This window comes from Leopardus geoffroyi, chromosome D3, assembly GCF_018350155.1.
Source record: "Leopardus geoffroyi isolate Oge1 chromosome D3, O.geoffroyi_Oge1_pat1.0, whole genome shotgun sequence".
Classification (NCBI taxonomy): Eukaryota; Metazoa; Chordata; class Mammalia; order Carnivora; family Felidae; genus Leopardus; species Leopardus geoffroyi.
Genome location: NC_059339.1, coordinates 32,684,703 through 32,704,239, shown reverse-complemented (window position 1 = coordinate 32,704,239; position 19,537 = coordinate 32,684,703). Strand labels below are relative to the sequence as shown.

At 45.5% G+C, this 19,537-nt stretch overlaps 1 protein-coding gene across 3 annotated transcripts in view; it reads left to right on the top strand.

Moving 5' to 3' along the window:
- Nucleotides 1–19,537, top strand: part of GNAL (G protein subunit alpha L) — a 156,106-nt gene that overhangs the window by 41,925 nt on the left and 94,644 nt on the right. The window contains exons 1-5 of one of the 3 annotated variants that reach the window (XM_045459233.1): nt 3,492–3,609; nt 4,243–4,486; nt 4,749–4,821; nt 5,519–5,573; nt 5,677–5,796. In XM_045459233.1, coding sequence (XP_045315189.1) covers nt 4,345–4,486; nt 4,749–4,821; nt 5,519–5,573; nt 5,677–5,796 — 390 coding nt within the window. In that variant the 5' untranslated portion in view covers nt 3,492–3,609; nt 4,243–4,344. Of the gene's footprint in view, nt 1–3,491; nt 3,641–4,242; nt 4,487–4,748; nt 4,822–5,518; nt 5,574–5,676; nt 5,797–19,537 lie in introns of those variants that run through there. The other 2 variants (XM_045459232.1, XM_045459230.1) reach the window with 2 other exon arrangements.

The following is a 19,537-nucleotide window of genomic DNA, read 5'->3' as shown; positions in this document are numbered from 1 at the left end:
TAAGCTTCTGGAAGTAATCTTGGCAATAGTTCCTTACTGCAAATGCTACACAAATTACTCCATGGGAAGGATGAGCACAGTGCCAGAAATCAGTGGACAACTAGTAGAAGCTATTTTACACGGATTATTATTATTTTTTATTACTATTATTATTATTATATTGATATATTAACTTCTTGGGTGTATTATGGCATATTTTTCATCATACCTGTTCACGTAAGTCTTTCTGAATTCCAAGTATAAGGATTTATCGTTAACCCTGTTTAATGATAAACTCAGGCATATTAAAATGTTTAAGAGCTTATTTGAGCAAAACTTGATTCAAATCAGGCAACACCCCATCTAGCTGATGGAAGGTAGCTCCGAGGAGCAGTACAAAATGAAGACTTCCATATCCAGCCGGGAGCAGAAACAAGGCAATTACACTAGGTTAAAAAGTGGGTTGGTTATTGCAAGGTTCCTTGCCATTAGGAGATGACAGGAGTGTATGAGGCAGATTATCTAACTAGTGCTGATCTGGCGGTTCCAGATTGACAGGTTTAAGATTTCATTTCTGGGAAAGTCAAAACTAATTGATTCTCAGTTTGGTGATGCGGGGCTTAGCATCAGCGACTCCATTTTGGACCTGTTGTCTTGTCTTGTAACAGCCCTAATTCTTAGATCTGAACAAGTGGAAACTTTTTGCTGTGTTTTTAGGGTCACCGAATTATCAGGCTGCCTTCAGAGTGTGGTTTGGGGGTTCTAACTTAATTCTCCCTTTATAAGTTTCCATGGGATTTGTTTTGAAACTTTTTCTTCCAACTAACAGTTTCTAAAAATCTTGGCATTACAAAAGTTGGCAAATCCTTATAAACATCCCACTACACTAAGCAATTTTTACTTACCTTTTCTCACCTCCCGACTTCCCCATTAGCCACAGTACATGCCAGGTTGCTGTTGTCACGTGTGAACAGTTGTGTTAACTCGAGGTGTGAGGCCTGGCAACAGTGATAAATAGTCCCCTTACATAACACGAGAACTTTCAACCTAGCTCAGAGTATAGTATGGCACTGGAGGTTTGCTTTTGTTCGAGACAAGTACTCTCTGAACTTAAAACCTGATCACAAAATTCCTTTCATGAGACCCCAGACTTTGAGCAGAGTTATCTCTGGCTTTCATGAGTTCATTCATCCATTCCATGAAGGTTCCTGGGGCAGGCAGCTCCTGCAGGCTGTTTGTGTCAGCTGGGGCAGGCAGCTCCTGCAGGCTTGCATGTGTCAAGGACAGACTCAGACCTGGCCCTCGTAGAGTCGCCCATCTAGTGAACTGTGGGGAAAGCTACAAATAAACCATTACGATGCAAGGAGCTGGTGAGACGATGCAGCACAGGGAAGGGGGCCTAACCTGAATGTGGAGGGAGTGGTGAGGCTGGAAGGATAATTAGGAGGTGGCCGAGCGAAGAAGGTATTCCAGGTATTCCAGAAAGAACCGGCATGTGGACCCAGGGATAAGCTAGGGTGTTCAGGAAGTACAAGTAGTTGGAAGGAGAGGCAGGGCAGTGCTGGGAAGGGGAGAGACTTGAGAGAGCTGTGGCCACAGAGTTTACATCAACCCAGCCTTGAAGGACCATGGTCAAGCCCTCATAGGCGACGGGAACATGGCAGATGTGTATTGTCACTGCAGCAACATGGTACCGGCACTGGAGTGAGTGAGCAGGAGCCCTTGCTGAAGTCCAGGTTAGATTCGTGATCTAAGACCTTGGCAACGGAAGACAGGGTGGAAAAGACAGGACAGATATTTAGGAAACAGACTCTTTGGGACACAGTAACTACTCGGGTTTGCAAGAAGGAAAAGGAGTCAGGAATGGCTCCCATGTTCTGGTTTGGAAAATCAGGGGCCTTTATCACAGAGAGAGAGAACAGAGAGGAACAGGCGGGGGGTGTGGGGGTAGGCTTAGGGGAGGAGCTCAGCCCTTGGCAGGTAGAAGTGAGGATCCCTGTGAGGCATAGAAATGGAGGTGTGCTTGGGGACGGCGTTGGACAAGCGGGTGAGCTGGGATGGAGATGTGATGTGGGCATAGAGCCATGTGCACAGACTGTTGAGGATACAGTCAGCCCTTCCAGGAATGTGTGCAAAGGGAGAAAGAGTGGTGGGGTCTCAGGCACCTCCACCAGGCAGAGGGTGAACAGGACATCAAAACCACAGGACAAGGGGCGCCTGGGTGGCGCAGTCGGTTGGGCGTCCGACTTCAGCCAGGTCACGATCTCGCGGTCCGTGAGTTCGAGCCCCGCGTCAGGCTCTGGGCTGATGGCTCAGAGCCTGGAGCCTGTTTCCGATTCTGTGTCTCCCTCTCTCTCTGCCCCTCTCCCGTTCATGCTCTGTCTCTCTCTGTCCCCAAAAAAATAAACGTTGAAAAAAAAAACAACAAAAAAAAAAACCACAGGACAAGACAGTCTCAAGGAGGGTCAGTGCCAGCTCCCTGGAGAGGTCAAAGAAAGTAAAGACCTAAGTTCATGAATGAAGTTTAGTGCCTGGGAGGCCATTGAAGACCCTAATGAGAATATTTTCAATATTCTGAAATATACTGAATATCTTCAGTAGGGAGGTGGGCCAAAGCCAGGCTGCCAGGAGCTGAGAGGTGTGAACAGGAGGTAAAGAAAGTCAGGCCAGAGTCAGATGCCCTTCCTAACTCTAGGCTGCCATGTGCAGGAGGGAAAATGGTGACACTAACAAGGAGCCTGAGACGTAAGGAGGTGCTGTTGGTTTTGAATAAGGCAGAGGTGAATACGTTTGTCCACTTGAGGTTACAAGCCAGCAGAAAAGGGGAGGCTGAGGAAAGAGGGGAGAGCCAGAGGAGAAGAGACAAGTGGACAAGTGAAGCCGGCTGTGCCCCTGGGTGCAGGCTGCAGAGGAGAGGGGGCAGCAGAGCAAGGAAAACACCCCACACCCACCCACCCCCGCCGTGGTGTTTGCTCTCTGTAAAGAAGATCAGGCCTTGGTGAGAAAGGGAGAACTGTAGGCTGGGAGGGAAGAAACTGGGGCATAGAAGACAGATGAACAAGGCCATGTAAAAGAATCTGTGTGTCGGCCTACACCGAGCCCTAACAGCGCCGCACAAGGAAGTGATCTCGGACCTGGACTTCTGCTAGGTCGCCTCTTTTGCCATCTTTCCCTCAAATCCAAAAAGTCGACTGCAAGACTGCGGACGGACCGTCTCTGGGAACTCGCACTCAGCACAGCGAATGAGAGCACAGTCCGGTCTCCTGCCTTCATCAGTTCCACCGCTAAGATGCCAAGTTCAAGGCCATGGAGTCTCCTAGGGAAGTAGTAGAGCTGTTCAGAGAACTGCGAAGGAGAAACGGGGGCTGGAGATAAAGACAAGAGGCTAAGGGAGGCGGCAGACGTGGGTGCGCTGGAATAGTCTAGAAAATGAACGAACAAAGGCGGTGTGACTGGTGAGCCTCTTACAGATCCTCCTCCCTGATAGAATATGCATGATCCTGCGCGAGTCCTCGCCCGCCTGGGAGCAAGGAGGCGTCCGAGACATCGGCGGGGAGCGCACGCCCAGACCCATTCTCCCGGGCTCCGAGTGCGAGAGGGCCACGCGGGCGCGGTGCGGACCCCGCGCGGGTGAGCGTCCCGCGGGGCCGGGCTCCTAGAGGTCAGCTCCCGACCCCTCCAGCTCCGTTAGCGCTAGCGCCCCTGCCAGATCCTCGCCAGCAGGCCCAGCTCCCCTTCCCGGCCGGGCGGAGGCGCGGGGGTCGCTCGGAACCGGGAGGGGGCGCGCGTCCGACGGCGGAGGCAGCGCGGAGCGCGAGCCGGCCGCCTGGTGCCCACGATCGCCCTTCGGGGACCCGGCGACGAGTTCCGTCCCTCCGCGTAGCGGTCGGCCAGCAGCCCGCGGGGCCCGGGCATCTTCACGGTCCCGTTGGGCGCTTCCCCGCCGCGCAGGCGGGGGGCGGGGCTGAGCGGGGCTCAGCTCGGCGGGCGGCGCGGGCGCGGAGACGCGGGGCGAGCGGAGGGCGCAGCGCCATCCCGGCTGGCTCCGGCAGAGCTCGGCGCTCTCGGCCCCCGTCTCCTTTCATGCCATGCTGTTTGTCCAGCAGAAAATACTAAGCCTTTACCTTTAAAAAGTATTTATATGGCTCCGCGAGTCGTCCTCGCATCCTTTTGAGTTAGGAGTTTGCGGTGGGCAGAGGGAGGGAGACGGAACGCTTGTTCTGATCGAAAAACACCGAGACACCAGAGCATCTCTTTCAGCAGCGAGGAGGAGAAGCCGTCGCAGGATCTACACACATCTACAACTCTCTATTGCTTTTTGTGCAAATTCCTAACTCTGCCCGACGTCCATCCAAGGGGGCAGGCATGGGGTGTTTGGGCAACAGCAAGACCGCAGAAGACCAGGGCGTCGATGAAAAAGAACGACGCGAGGCCAACAAGAAGATCGAGAAGCAGCTGCAGAAGGAGCGTCTGGCTTACAAAGCGACTCACCGCCTGCTGCTACTGGGTAAGGGCGGTGGGCGCTTGGCGGCCCCGGCCCGAGCGGAGCGCACAGCCCAGAGCGCAGCGAGCCAGCGTGGGGGCCGGGCGGGCAGGGCCGGGAGGGGGCCGCGCGCACCGCCGGCGACTGGGGACCCGCTCCTCCAGCCTGGAGCTGGCGCGTGCTGGAAAATACCCACGCTGGGTAGGGTAATTGCTGTCTGGGTTGTCGGCAGCGATGGCAACGGTGTTGGGCTACAGATCACAGCAATCTTTTTGTTTGTTTGCAGGCGCTGGTGAGTCGGGGAAAAGCACTATCGTCAAACAAATGAGGATCCTGCATGTCAATGGATTTAATCCTGAGTAAGGAACGATCGATCAGTTTTGCTTTTGCCTCCAAACTGCATGCGAACTTTTTCACTTCTCTCTCGCTTCCCCCAAAGTGCTTTCTTTAAACAGTTAATTTGATCATCGAGCAGACTTTTGAGAGGGAGGAAAAGAGAAGCCTGTTGTTGAATTTGTAATAGTTAGCCTAATCCTTTTGGTGGTGTCTAGTTCAAAAAATAAAATAACTTGCTTAACAAAATATGACTTATTAGATGTTCTTGAGGTATTTGTCTGTGTTATTAGTTTTGCTCTGAGTACACTTACCCAATATGTCACTAAATATTTTTCTCTATATCCTTTGTCTGCTTCTATTTCAGTTCCTAACTATCAACATATGATACTTCAAATGAAATGTATTTACAAGTGTAGCTGTATATCTTTTGTATGCAGTATTCATAACCACTTTGCTAGGCTATGTGTAGCCTGCGTAGTTGTATACAACTATATATGGTCTGTAACGCATGCATTCAAGTTTGCTTAGAGTACAGATGAGAAAAAAAGCATGTTTTCCTTTACCAGTTAAAAACTTTGCACCTTTTGTCTTGGGGGTTGACATTGACCCCCAGGAAAACCAGTCTAGCCCCATGCTGCAGCTGGAAGTTTAAAACCCCACATCAACTGATTCAAGTGAGTGCTAAAGTGAACTAAATTAATAACAATTCTCTTCATATAGGGAAAAGAAACAGAAAATCCTGGACATCCGGAAAAATGTTAAAGACGCTATTGTGGTAAGGGCTTTTTAAAAAATGTTCGTTTGGTATATTTTAGTTGTCATACACGGAGCCTCAGTGTTCTATTTATCCATATACTTTTTTCTTCATTCCATTTTAGACAATTGTTTCTGCTATGAGTACTATCATACCTCCAGTCCCACTGGCCAACCCAGAAAACCAGTTTCGATCAGACTATATCAAGAGTATAGCTCCTATCACCGACTTTGAATATTCCCAGGTAAGTAAATCCTTCTTGAAATATTTTAAATGGTTCAAGAGAGACCCATTTTCAATGAGATTGCTTGAGAATCAATGCTAATATTATTTTATTCTTGACATTCTTTAAAATCTAGCTCTCTGCCTAGAGAAATGCTTTCCTTCATAACAAAATATTAACATTTGTTAAAAATATTAAAGACGACAGGGTTGTAAGAAACGCTTTTATGAATGTATTCGTGAGGTCGGTAATCAGGAAAGTAGCATACCTTTAGGAAAATATTGATAGTACTTTTTCCTATATGTATTTCTAAATTAATAACTCAGCAGTTTCCCAGATAAGCAAAGAATAGAATTTACGTAAGCAGAGAGAAATACTTATGGTAAGTGATCGCTTCCATGGGAATAGTAGAACAGAATTCAGGTCACTCTTACGATGCGCATCCTGTAGCTCAAATGAGAAGAGAATGCATGCTGTAAATAACACGGATCCCTTCTGAGTGTTTATTCTATGATGGAAAAACGTAGTTTGCTTCACATCTGCAGTATTTACGGGTACTTTCCTAACCATTGGGATGGCAGTATGGCTCATGTAAAAGGGTGAAATAAATTGTAATTTTCTTTTCGTTGGTGTACATGCATATTTTCAAAATATTGTTATGTGGTAATTGGATTAAGCATGTGTCAAAGGAAAATATATTTGTTAGATTTCTCAGAAACTCATCTTTCTTATAGCTGTGCCAAAAGAACATATTTGTGCGTGCACCTGTGTGTGTGTGCGCGCGTGAGTGTGTGTGTATGTGTGTACGTTCCCAACAGTAACAGAATTTCAAAGTTTTCATCACCCGGTGTAGGGCTCTTGAGACATTTTTCTTTCTCAGAGTCCTCTCTTCAAAGGGAAGGTGATGCAAAAAGCAGTGTGTACAACAGACAGTGTGTAAAATGCTCTGACCGAAGTCTGGGCCAGTGTGCACCTTCTAGCCCCTACCCTGTCTCTTCAGCGGGAGCATCCTGTCCTATAGGCTTTGCGGCAAGATGGCAGATAAGGATTACCCTTCTTTAAAGCTTTTGTCTGCATCCTTTCATTTGATTTTTGCTTCTGATAAGCATTCCAGTGTAACCAGTCAGAGCTCTAGAATTTCTAAAAGGGAGGATTAGAAGTGGCAAACTGGCTAGAAAAGGGGGCTAGGGTGTCTGGCACAGCAGGAACGCTTTTTTACTGAACTGTGTCTTTTTTATTTTTTTAATTATTTTTAACGTTTATTTATTTTTGAGAGAGAGAGAGAGACAGAGCATGAGTGGAGAAGGGGCAGAGAGAGAGAAGGAGACACAGAATCCGAAGCAGGCTCCAGGCTCTGAGCTGTCGGCACAGAGCACGATGCGGGGCTTGAACTCTTGAACCATGAGATCATGACCTGAGCCGAAGTGGGACATTTAACCGAATGAGCCACCCAGGTGCTCCCTGAGCTGTGTCTTTAACTGGATGGCTTAGAGGGGGGTAAAGGAGATGATGAGGGAGGAGCGTAGGGGGTAGGGCCAAAGCAGTGATTCAGCCAGCTAGAGCTATAGGCTGTCCCCTAGTACTCTGCGACACTGTATGTATCGAAGAGGTCCCCCAAAACTACAAGGTCCTAGCTCAAATCGCAGATGGCATTCCCGTGCAACTTCAGATTTACTCATTCATAGACATATACTTGAATTCTCAAGTCTGTCTGGGCATGTTTGCTTGAAAGTAAGTAATCATAAAATATCTCCTATATCATTCTGACTTAGGAAAAAAAGTGATTCTTATCATGTAATGAGGAATTAGAATTAAGGTGTGTTAGTCACATGTTTTTCTTCTTCACATGATAGGCTCACACCTGATAAGGGATTTCATATTCAATGCCAAGTTCAGAAACAGTAACTCCTGAGGGGATTACTAAGGAATCCAAAGCACCTAACCTGTGAAAGTGTTTTTGAGCTCTATCGTGAATATTTTTAATAAAAAGAGAAAACTGAAGGACCCATTTCCTTTGAAAACATGTATTTTCACATAGGTGTGTTAAGGCTACTTAAAAATAAGTGTCAGAAACCATAATTCATTACAAATAAAATGAAAGAGAATTAGGACCCAACAGTTCTGGGTTGACTGGGATGAATGCAATTATGCTCTTTCAGAGATAATCCTTTTTTTTCTTTTTCGGTAGGTTTTAAACCTGACATTCTTTTGTCTTATGTGCCTATGGTGTGTCAAACGTGATTATGTTTCTAATAGTCTACATTTATATAAAGAAGGAAATTAATACCTAAACATAGAACGTTCCTTCTGAAGATTCCATTTTTATTTTAATGTCCACACATTTTTCAGTAACATGTATTCTATCAGGCTCTGAAATAGTCATCACTTACATTACTAACTTGAATAGTTCTTGGATTCACATTTTGATGATCCTCACTGAGAAAGATATTAAGATATTGGAGAAAATTAACTTTTTTTTTTTTTTCAACGTTTATTTATTTTTGGGACAGAGAGAGACAGAGCATGAACGGGGGAGGGGCAGAGAGAGAGGGAGACACAGAATCGGAAACAGGCTCCAGGCTCTGAGCCATCAGCCCAGAGCCCGACGCGGGGCTCGAACTCACAGACCGCGAGATCGTGACCTGGCTGAAGTCGGACGCCCAACCGACTGCGCCACCCAGGCGCCCCTGGAGAAAATTAACTTTTATTTAAAGAAAATATATATTATTGTATAGGCCATACAAGTAGAGCTAAATCAAGTATCTTAATAGTAAATACAGCACAAATTCATTAAATCTAGGACTTTTTGAGATTGGATCCTTGAGAAAGTCTTTCGGTGTCACAAGTGAGGTCTTAGGCTCATTTTCTTGTAGCTAGAAAAGGATTTTATCATAAAAAGTTAATTTCAGGGTTCTTTAAGAAGGAAAAATCAGAATATACATTTAAAATTATATGAGATTGCCCATTATCGTGAAAAGTTTAGCCTTATCTTGAGGTGTCTTAAGGATTTTCTCTAAGAATATTACACTTAAGTTTACCTTTTGGCTTTTTGCTGTTCATCTTGCCTTCCATTTGGATGGCAGCTGAATTACTTGAAACCTAAGTTTTAATAGAGAATGCCGAGGTGGACAGGGGATGGCATCTCTCCAGCTAACAGTTGTTCTGGAGAGGTAGGGGGTAAGGGAGAATGTTCAGGGCCAGACCTCCCAGATCTGTACTGATCTGAAGGGCCTTTGGAGAGGAGTTACATGCTCTGGTTGTGATTTATCAGGATCACTCTGGCTGTAGGTGGAGAATGGATAGTAGGAAGCCAAGACTGCAGAGGGGCAACTTCAGGAAGCTGTTGAAGCAATTCAGATGGGAGATAACGGAGCAGCCTGGTGTGGGATGGTATTCATTGATAGGTGCCTAGTTCGTTCTTTTCTCATGCATACATCCAAAACTTGTCTTTCTGTGGACTGGGGTCCGTCTAGGAACCCCTGCGCTAGTTAGGACCATGCCTTTGCCTCCAGCTCATCTACACATGAGGTGATTGAAAATTGTTTCAGCTGATGACTGTGACACATTCCCCCGTCACCTCCCGAAAACCTCTTAGCACAATACTAAACCTAAATCAATTAATTAAATTGAATTAGTAATTTGTGTGGTTCCTTTCTTCTTAAAATGTGGGGATTTTATTGGCTCTTTTAAAATTGTGGCTTGCTAGGTTTTTTTTTTCTAAGGGGAAGCTGATAAATAAGGCTCAAGGAGAAATGTGAAAGCAGTCTGATGTGTTGATCTGTCATTACTAGCTGCTATTTCCTAAGTGACCGTTTTATCAGAATTATAGGTCAGCATAAGCCCGGAGAGGAGGAACTATTCTGTCCTCCCCTCCCAGGTAAAAGTACACCAGGAATTTGGTTGAAGAATAGGCTGGCTCCCTGCAGAGCAGAGGGGTAGGGCCCGGGGAGCTGCCCATCTTGGGTCTTAGATCCACCACTCTCAAAAGACGTGACCCCTGGCAAGTGGCCTGCCCCTCAGTGAGAACAGATGTGGGAGCCAGGCTTCCTGGAGCGGCTGTTAGGAGGGTGCACGGAAGGGCTGAGAAGCATCCAGTGCTGAGGCACGCTTAGCTACTCCTGACTGTGTGCTTGTCCTGTGTCCTGTGGGGAATGTGTGCAGAATTCTAGAACTCACATCACCCAGGTTAGTGGGCTAGTGTTTTTCTAACCAACTGAACTCCCACCACCCAAAAAGTCCTTAAAGCCCACAATATATGTCAGGTAGGAGTAAATTTTCCGTCTGGAGCCCCAGCTGCAGTACCCCCCTAGGTCTCCAGCATTTGCCCTTGAACCTCATCAGGACCCTCTGAGCCCCCCAGCACTGTCAGAAAATGACAGGCCAGTTGTGTTAGCTCCCAGGGAACAGGCTTTTCCCCTGGCTGTCCTCCTGTCCTCTCCCCCAACAACTCACACCACACAGCTGGGTACACGGAAAACAACTCCTGAGTGCCTGTTAGAATATAACACAATCCTTTGTCCACTCCACTAGGGAGCTGTGGGTGTCACAAGTCAGGGGACTGGCCACCTGGGCCATTGCGCTGCGTTACAGAAAGGAAGGTTCCCCTCCATACAACGAAACAGTGAACCCTCGCTTTCACTCAAGATGACATTTCGATCCACGTCCCAGGCACCCACCCTGTTCTTTGCCTTTCGAGGGAGTGAGGTTTACTTTGTGTTGTAAAAGAGAAGGGTAACATGAGGAAGTGTAAGAAGTGGGAACTACCAGTATGTGTTCCACAGTAACCCAGAAACTCTTAGAAATCTGTATATATGGCATCCAAGAGAAAAATCCTCTTGGATGATTTCAGATGTGATTAATAAACAGGGATTACTGCACGGGGGCGCCTTGGGCGCACCCTTCCCAGATCTCAGCCACCCCTGGTGTGGGGAGCTGCAGGGTGGGGAGCTGACTGCCCTGAATGGGAGCCAAAGGGGAGAATGGCCTCGCGGGGCTCAGGCTGCGTCTGTGCTTTCAAGGGCCAAGGCAGGGCCTAGAAAGAGCATCCTCCTGGTCTAGGAAGTGGACAAGGTGCTCCAGAGACTCCTGTCCAGGATCTCGGAGTCTGTGGACTGGACAGTGTCCTGATCTTGAGGGAAAATACTGGGGCCAGACCACCTGGGCTCCAATTCTGACGTCCCCGCCACTGCAGGACCTTGAGCAAATCACTTCGTTGCCGTCTGCCTTTTCTCAACTGTGAAACAGAGGTGATCACAGTACCTACTGCGTGAGGTCGTTATGAGGACTGAAGCAGTGATCCGGCATTGATTTGGGGCCAGCCCTCCTCACCGCAGTCCTGCCCTGGTGGCCTCTGATGAATGCTCAGCTGCCTGCACACTGTCAAGTCCTCTCTGGGTGCAGGGGGGCAGACGACTGAACCTTCTTACTATTCCCCCACCAGCCAGCTGCACCCTGCAGCCCTGTTTTGAGCCAGCACCTATAAACCGTGTCCTCTGTCCATGCCAAGTGCTGATGTCCCCAACACCTCACAACATACGTGGGAGGAGGTGTCTCTAATTATCCCCAAAGAGCTGTCAAGCCATCCACTGGCCCTGACTGCTCAGGAACCCTGGCCTGAGTGTCTCCTCACAGCATAGACACCCCGGGGGCAGGGGGAGCTCCTCCAGGCACTCTCCACCTGGCCTCTGTCACCCACAGCCCCCCGCGTCCCAGCCGTGTTCCTCCTACTCCATCTTACCTCCAGTCAGATTTTCTTGAAGTGACTTCCGGCTTCCTCCTTTACCACCATCTCTGCCCCTCTTGGTCCTCCCCTTCCGTTCTGTGCCTTGCCTAGCGACAGGTTCTCTGAGGCCACCTGTAACTCCCCTAGATTTGCCAGATGTCTGTCACATTTTTCACCTTCCTCCCTGGGGCTACAGTGTCTGCTTGGTTTTGCCACACGTTCCAGCAAGCTTCTGGCTAATTCTTGTAACCCGGTACTCACCCCAACACACCCTTTCTAATAATAGAGAGATGAGCTGTATCCTGAAGCACCCCCTCCCTCCGCAAGGGAAGTTAATACTGAAATACATCACATTTCAAGAATAGGTTCCTCCTCAGGAAAGTTTTCAGCATTAGACTTTTGCTAAATAAAATATTTTAAATGTCCCAGGATGTGTTTCTCTAGTTTTAAAAAAAAAATCCTGGAAAGATTATTTCTTTCAGTAAAGAATAACCATTCTTTCTCTCATTTGCACCCCTGGATTTTTTTTTTCCTTTTCTGAAGTTTGCTGGAAGTGGTGAGTGCCTATGTCTCAGAGCAAGGCCGCCATATTGATTTTACAGGGCGTTATCAAAGTCATATTTTAAAAACCGTGGTGTGTGTTGAAAACGGACTGTTGGTGAGGCCTTAGAGACCATCTAGTCTGAGAGCTCCAGTTGAGGAAACGGCAGGAAACGAGGGAAAGAACTTGCCAGGGAAGCAGGGAGTTTCATGATTTCCCACTGCGCATGGGGTACCCTGGCTGTTGGCAAAGATGGAACATGTCTTCCCTTTCTCTCTGGAGAGAGGCCTTTGTAACAGAGTGGTCTGAAGAGCAGTCTTCAGGGGGATAGCATTGATGACCCCCAAGGCTTTTTCTGCCAAAACTGAGTGTGAAGGTGCTGCTGAGGGGGAAAGGTGTTTGTGCAAGAGGTTACCTTAGCTCCTCTTGCTTCTTCAGTGTTTAGTCAACACACTTACGTGTCTGTGGATACCAGGATGAATAAGGAGCGCTACTTTTTCTCTAGACGCTTTTATCCTCTAGAGGGAATACAGACTTATGAACAAAGTGGATGTTGTTGTACAGTGCTACACTAGAGATGTTTATGGGGAGCTATTGGGAGTGTGTGGGGGGCCCCACCTGACCAGCTTCATGCTGAGCTGAGGCCAGGGGAATTGGGCCTCCTTCTCAAGGTTCTGGAAAACCATTCACTGATTCTAGTCAGGGAGTGACAAAATGTAAGTTGTCTTTGGCAAGACTACTCCCGAATCCATTAAGAGGCCACTCCTGCATGTCTGCCTTTGCAAGGCTCTCTGAGGGTCCGTCTGCCATTGGGCAGAAGGCACTCCCCCATCAGAAACCTGCTTCCAAGCCTCACTTTGCTTGTGTCAAAATGCTAAGGACAAATGGAACCCCCATACTTCATTTTGCACAGCTGGTATAAAATGAAAGGAATTGCTATTATTTTAATATTTTGGTTAGATCCATCGACAAGACTAGCGCTTCAGTGGGGATGCTTTTTTAAAATTCCATTTTTGGTGCGCCTGGGTGGCTCAGTCGATTGAGCGTCCGGCTTCGGCTCAGGTCATGATCTCACAGTTTGTGGGTTCGAGCCCCACATCGGGCTCTGTGCTGACAGCTCGGAGCCTGGAGCCTGCTTCGAATTCTGTGTCTCCCTCTCTCTCTGCTCCTCCCCCGCTCATGCTCTGCCTCTCTCTCTCTCTCTCCTTCAAAAATAAGTAAAAACATTAAAAATAAATAAATAAAAATAAAATAAAATTCCATTTTTTTTCTTTGAAACAGTATCATAAGGGGCATTCCTAACAAGTAACTTTTTATTTTGCAACACTTTTAATCTTACCCCCAAAATGCAAAAGTAGTACAAAGAACTTCCAGGCACTCATCACACAGATTCACCAATAGCTAGTTGGCCATATTTGCTTCCCCCTTCTGTCTACACTAACACACATTTTTTCATGAACCATTTGAGAGTTGGTTGCAGGCACCGTGTTCCTTTACCTCTAAATACTCCAGTGTGTATTGTGATGAACAAGGACAGGCACTTTGATAAGCACAGTATGGTTATCAAAATTAGGAGATTTAACATTGATTTGGTCTTGTTTTGTAACCTACAAATGTTATTCAGTTTTCACCACTTGTCCACATAATAATATATAGTGAATGATATAGTGAAATTGCAGCATCGTCTTCGTCATTGTCACCATCATCATCGTCATCATCATCGTGAGAACTCTGGTCAATAGTCCAATCCAGGATCAAGCACTACATTTCATTTCCATTTTTCCTTTATTCTGCATCAGTTCCTCAGCCTTCCTTTCTGTCCTGACCTTGACCAGACATTAATTTTGTGGAGTGCCTTCACTGTGGCTCATCTGATGTGTCGTGACCAGATGCGATTAACGCTTTGGCAGCAAAAGCCCAGAAGTGACCTCGTATCCTTCCTAGTGCATCACGGATGTTAACGCTGAAGCTCTTAGTGAAGGTGGGGTCTGCTGCCCTTTTCCTCTTCGTAATTCCTACGTCTGTTCTAGGAATGTTCTTTTTGAGGCCATATAACTACCCTGTTCTTATCAAAACATTCACACTCTGATCTTAGCAGACTAATACATTTTATCCACAGTAAATATTTAAGGGGCAAGCTGTTACCAATTTTTTTGATTCTCTCTACATCCTACAGTGAAAACCAAATAGAACGTAGATCGTGATGCTGCTCTTCACATAATTAAAAGGCCATTATTCTGTGCTCTTGATAATAAAAGCGTGTGGAGCAACCTCTCGTCTACAACACACCAAGAAATCCAGGCTTGAGCCCACAACGCAACTCTTCCCTAGAGTGTTTTTCCTTATAGGGGACACATTTTCAAGGGTCACAAAATAAAGCAACACATTTTTTTTAACTCCTTGAGTAAGATGTCATTGAAACCTCCAATCCTTTGAAAGCGTGAGATTTTTGCTGTCAAGTCTCATCTCAAATTTTGATACGTTGGGAATTTGTCACTTGGCTTACCAAAGCAGAAGTTCACTTCGAAGGACACTTGCTCTTTCCAGGAGCCTATGACATTTAAAAATACCTTAGCGTTAGAGCATATTGTCCTTATCGTTGCTAGTTTTATGTAACTGGGAGAGAAAACATCTTGAACTTTACGGCTCTCTCTCAGGAAATGGTGGAAGGAGCAGACAAGTAGGCTATACTTATGTCACATGAAGACTTGAACGAGTTGACACGTGTGGTTTGTGAGAAAGGTACACTGAGGTTTTAAGAGGCAGAGCAGTGACTTTACTCCTGAAAAGATTCCTTCCAGACACTGATTTTTGAATTTTTTTTAGTTTTGCTTGAGAACCTCATCCATAATGTGTGGGGTTTTTTCCTCACCTCTTAAAATACTCCTGTACATTTTCTGTTCTGCCTTTCTTAACAGCGTTGGATTAAATTAAATCCACTGTATGCATAACATTTTCACTACACAAAGCAGTTGCATTTTTTTAAGTTGTATTTGTATTTTTTTGAATAGGAAGTGTTTGTGTATGGCACAAAGTCCAAAAGATGTAAGAGGGTGAAAAGTCTCTCTCTTGCTCGAGCCCCCAGATACCCAGTCTCGCACCCAGAGACAGCCAGCGTAGCATAAAATTGACTTAGGGCCCTCAGAAAGCAGTCCTTTTAACGTCTTTTTATCTCAGAGTGGTAGTCACTTATAAAACACAATTGCAGTTAATCTTTTAAGTGTGGGGAAAATATCTAGCCTGAATTGCCAAGTGAATGTTTTTGAAATAAAATTTGACATTAACGAATTAGCATTAAATTGTAAGGAAATGGTTTTGGTGCTTAGACGAAATGCCAGAGTACTTCGTTATGAAAATATAGGAAAATTTTATTAGGCATCCATGTTTTATTTATTCATTTATTTATTTATTTATTTATTTATTTATTTGCTTTTAGAGTAATAGTTTTTTTTCTTTTCTTAATTTTTTTCGAACAATTTATTGTCAAGTTAGCTCACCTACAGTGTAGTCTTGGCTTCAGGAGTAGATTCCCGTGATTCATCACTCACATACAACACCCAGTGCTCATCCCAACAAGTGCCCTCCTCAGTACCTGTCACCCACCTCCCCCACCCCCATCAACCCTCAGCTTGTTCTATGTATTTAAGAGTCTCTTATGGTTTGCCTCCCTGTCTGTTTATAACTTATTTTTCCTTCCCTTCCCCTATGGTCTTCTGTTAAGTTTCTGTCTTTCTCTGACTGACTTACTTCACTTAGCATAGTTCACTCTCCCAACAACGTGGATGGAACTGGAGGGTGAACATCCGTGTTTTAAAGTGTAGAAGCCACAGCCTTCATCCCTCCGAGGGGTACCTTACAGTATACAGCTAACCCAAGTGGAACACCTGGAGGGCATTTGGCCTTTGGGTTCTGGGTGGCTAATAGCCCGTCAGAGCGTTTGGTAGCTCTCTAGGGCTATTTCTCTGACCATTTCCTGTTGGGCCATGTGCCCTGTCTCATAGGAGTCTCCCGTTCATTCTGGACCCATCCTGTAGTATTCCTTCTTGGCTTTAGGACATTCTATCCCTCCCACACTTCCCAGTCCTTGAAACTTCTGCATTAGGAAAGACCCCTGGTTTCCTCCCATGTGCCACGCTTACCTCCGTCCGCACATCATACGTGGTCCCTCCTTCCCACCAGTTCTTGCTTCACCACCTGCAAAACCTGCCTGCTGTTTCTTAATTCCTCTGCCTGAACGACCACGATTCCCAAAACACAGTTTGGGTGCTATTCGTCTTTATTTAAATACTGATTTGCCAGAGGTTCCTTTTGAGTACTTAGGAAGTTCTCAACTGACGCTGAGTGATGTAAGTAACTAAAGTAAGGAGTATTTGCCCCCTTTGAGTTCCTCCGATTAGCAAGGCTTAAACTCACTTAGGAAGTGGATTATGTGTCATGATTTCAAATCTTTACCCGTCCTTCTTATTTAAAGCTCACACGTCAGAGTCGTGTTGTGTTTTGCCAATAAACGTGTATTTAGCGGGGGTAGGAACCATCGCCTCCTTGCTTGCCATGGCATTTGCCACAGAGTTTCGCTCCAAAATGTGTACTGTGGTCACCAAGGTAATTGCCGCACACTCGGCACTGTACTTAGGACTGTGAGTTATGCAAAGTTACACAAAGATTGTAGCCTCAGGAAACCTACGACTTAGTGAAGGAACAAGACGTACGTACAGCAAGCTATGGTATGTGCTATAGAATTAATGAGCCACACAGTGTTGTATAATTGAATGCCACCTCCTGCGGGATAGACTAGAGATTCTGTAGCCACTCAGAGAAGATTCCTAAGGACAGTAGGGCTCAGACCACAGGCTTCGTGTGGTGGGGCTACTTCCTGGGAGAATAGTTTTTCATTAGCAGAGCGGCAAGAGCTACGGACCGAGTTGGGAAAAACCAGCCTAGCTGAAGTCAAGGTGGGTGTTGAAAGGAGATGGAGAGTTAGGGAGACAGGACAGAGGCTGCCAACCCAGCTGGAACACTTACTATTCGTTTTATTAAAAAATCGGGCACAGTGTGGATTTGGAACAAGGCTTCTGGGAGACGGAACAGAGGAACGCAGACAGGAAGAGACATTGGCAGTCCACGGAATCACACGTGCACTCGCTTGGTCAGGAAGCACACGCCCATCACAAAATCAGGATCCATCTGCCAGTGTAGCTCCTTCATTGTCCTGACGGACTGTGGGAGCCATGAGCTTGGCTGGAGCCCAAGGTGAGCCCAGGGTCTACCGACTTGGCTTCATGGTGTTTAAAAAAAGAAAGAATGTCATCCTTTAGCTTAAGTAGTGAGATCACAGTTGTGGCAGTTTGTTACACATGCACATAATTACTTAGTGTTTAAAGAAGTGTTAGTGGTCAAAACTATGTTCAGGCTAATTGTGTTTTTTTCATTCTATAAAGCATGTAAAATGTAGGAAGAGAAAAGATAAACAGCCACTCATTTCCATTTGAACTTGCTTATCCCACATTGAGGTGAAATGAACCTTACCAAATTCTTGTTTATCCTACGTATTTATCCACATACACATCTAAAACACACACACACACACACACACACACACACACACACACACACATACACAGGCTGAATCATGCACAAAGTATTATGTAAGTTGTGAACATTGTTTTAAACATATTACACTTATGGGGCGTCTGGGTGGCTCAGTCAGTTAAGAATCCGACTCTTGGGGCGCCTGGGTGGTGCAGTCGGTTAAGCGTCCGACTTCAGCCAGGTCACGATCTCGCGGTCCGTGAGTTCGAGCCCTGCGTCAGGCTCTGGGCTGATGGCTCAGAGCCTGGAGGCTGTTTCCGATTCTGTGTCTCCCTCTCTCTCTGCCCCTCCCCCGTTCATGCTCTGTCTCTCTCTGTCCCAAAAATAAATAAACGTTGAAAAAAATAAAAAAATAAAAAAATAAAAAAGAATCCGACTCTTGATTTCAACTCAGGTTGTTATCCCAGGGTCATGGGATCGAGCCCCATGTCAGGCTCCGTGCTGAACATGGAGCCTGCTTAAGATTCTCTCTCTCTCTCTCTCTCTCTCTCTCTCTCTCTCTCCCTCTCCCTCTCCCTCTGTTCTTCTCCCCCACTAATGCACACACACCCTCTCTATATATAAAATGAAATTAAATAAATAAAATAAAATATTACACTTAGTGCAATGATAATTCTTCAAAAATATCTGAAAAGAATGAAAACTTTTCACAGCAAAAACTCCTTCTACAGTTCTCTCTGGAAAAGGAAAATAGACATTTTCTCCTTATTTTTTTCCCCCTTTTATTATCATCCATCAGATAGGAGAGTGATGTTTGGTTTCAAAAATGAGTTTTACCATCCATGATTCTTGATTGGGTTCTAGAACCATCTACACAATCTCAGTCAAATGAGTATTTGTAAAAAACAAGAATCGCTACTTGAGTTTTCATTTTAATCAAAACTGATGTTAGCAGTTTTATGGAATTATTACCAGGTTTCATTTGTTTTTATCCGTAGCAGCATATTCATTACCCTAAAGAATACCTTTAGCGAGAATACGACTGATTTGAGAAATTATTGGGAGAACCCTAACCCCTCTTTCTCAAGCTTCCTCTCCTTACCCAGTCTCCTCTAAATTTTTACATTATTTAAATGTTCGATTGCTTTGCATTTTAAATGATGACATATCATAACCAAGTACTCGTTTGTAAATTTCTTTAGGTTATTTAAAATAATTCTTAAAACGTTGTATTTTTATTTGTTTTGGTGAAACTATGTAATCACTTACCCAAGAAACTCAAAGGACATCAACTGGCATCTTTATCTGCTTGAAGGAATTAAGCTGATAGAGATGATCATTGTTAAAAGCTATCTTTAATAAGTAGTACATCATATCATGTGAATTTCTCTCCTTTACTAGAGGATAATTATCTTTCAAATTACCCATTATCAGTTTTCTCCGAATAAGCGTTCAGTACAGTTTTTCAAGAATGGTTACCTGGTATGTCAGGAACTGGGGTAAACACTGGAAATGCCAAGGTAAATTTTTGTGTGTCCAGAAGGAGTTTAAATAAACAACTAGGACACGTTGAGGTATGTTGTCTATGCAGAGGAAGGTCGGATTGGCCTGTTAGGGAGCAGTTGGTGGCCCTGTCCCAGGGAAGGTGAGACCTGGACCAGACCGCAGAATGAACGAGTTTGGCAGGTAGACCAGGGATGGAGGGGAGTGGTGCCAGAGCACCTTGTACAAATCGTGAAACATCCGCAGAGTCCTGCTCACAACAGGAATCGAGAAAGAGAGTCTAGCCCTGCAGAAATATCCTGGTGAGATGTTCTTAGAGTCATGGCTGTCTTGGAGCTGAGTTCTAGGTAATTCAACTGGAGACTTTTATACTTACTCCAGTGTAAGATTTTATAGTGTAAGGGTTACGGTAGAAATAAATAAAAACAACTGCACAGATAATAGAAAAGAATTACAAGAACTTCAGA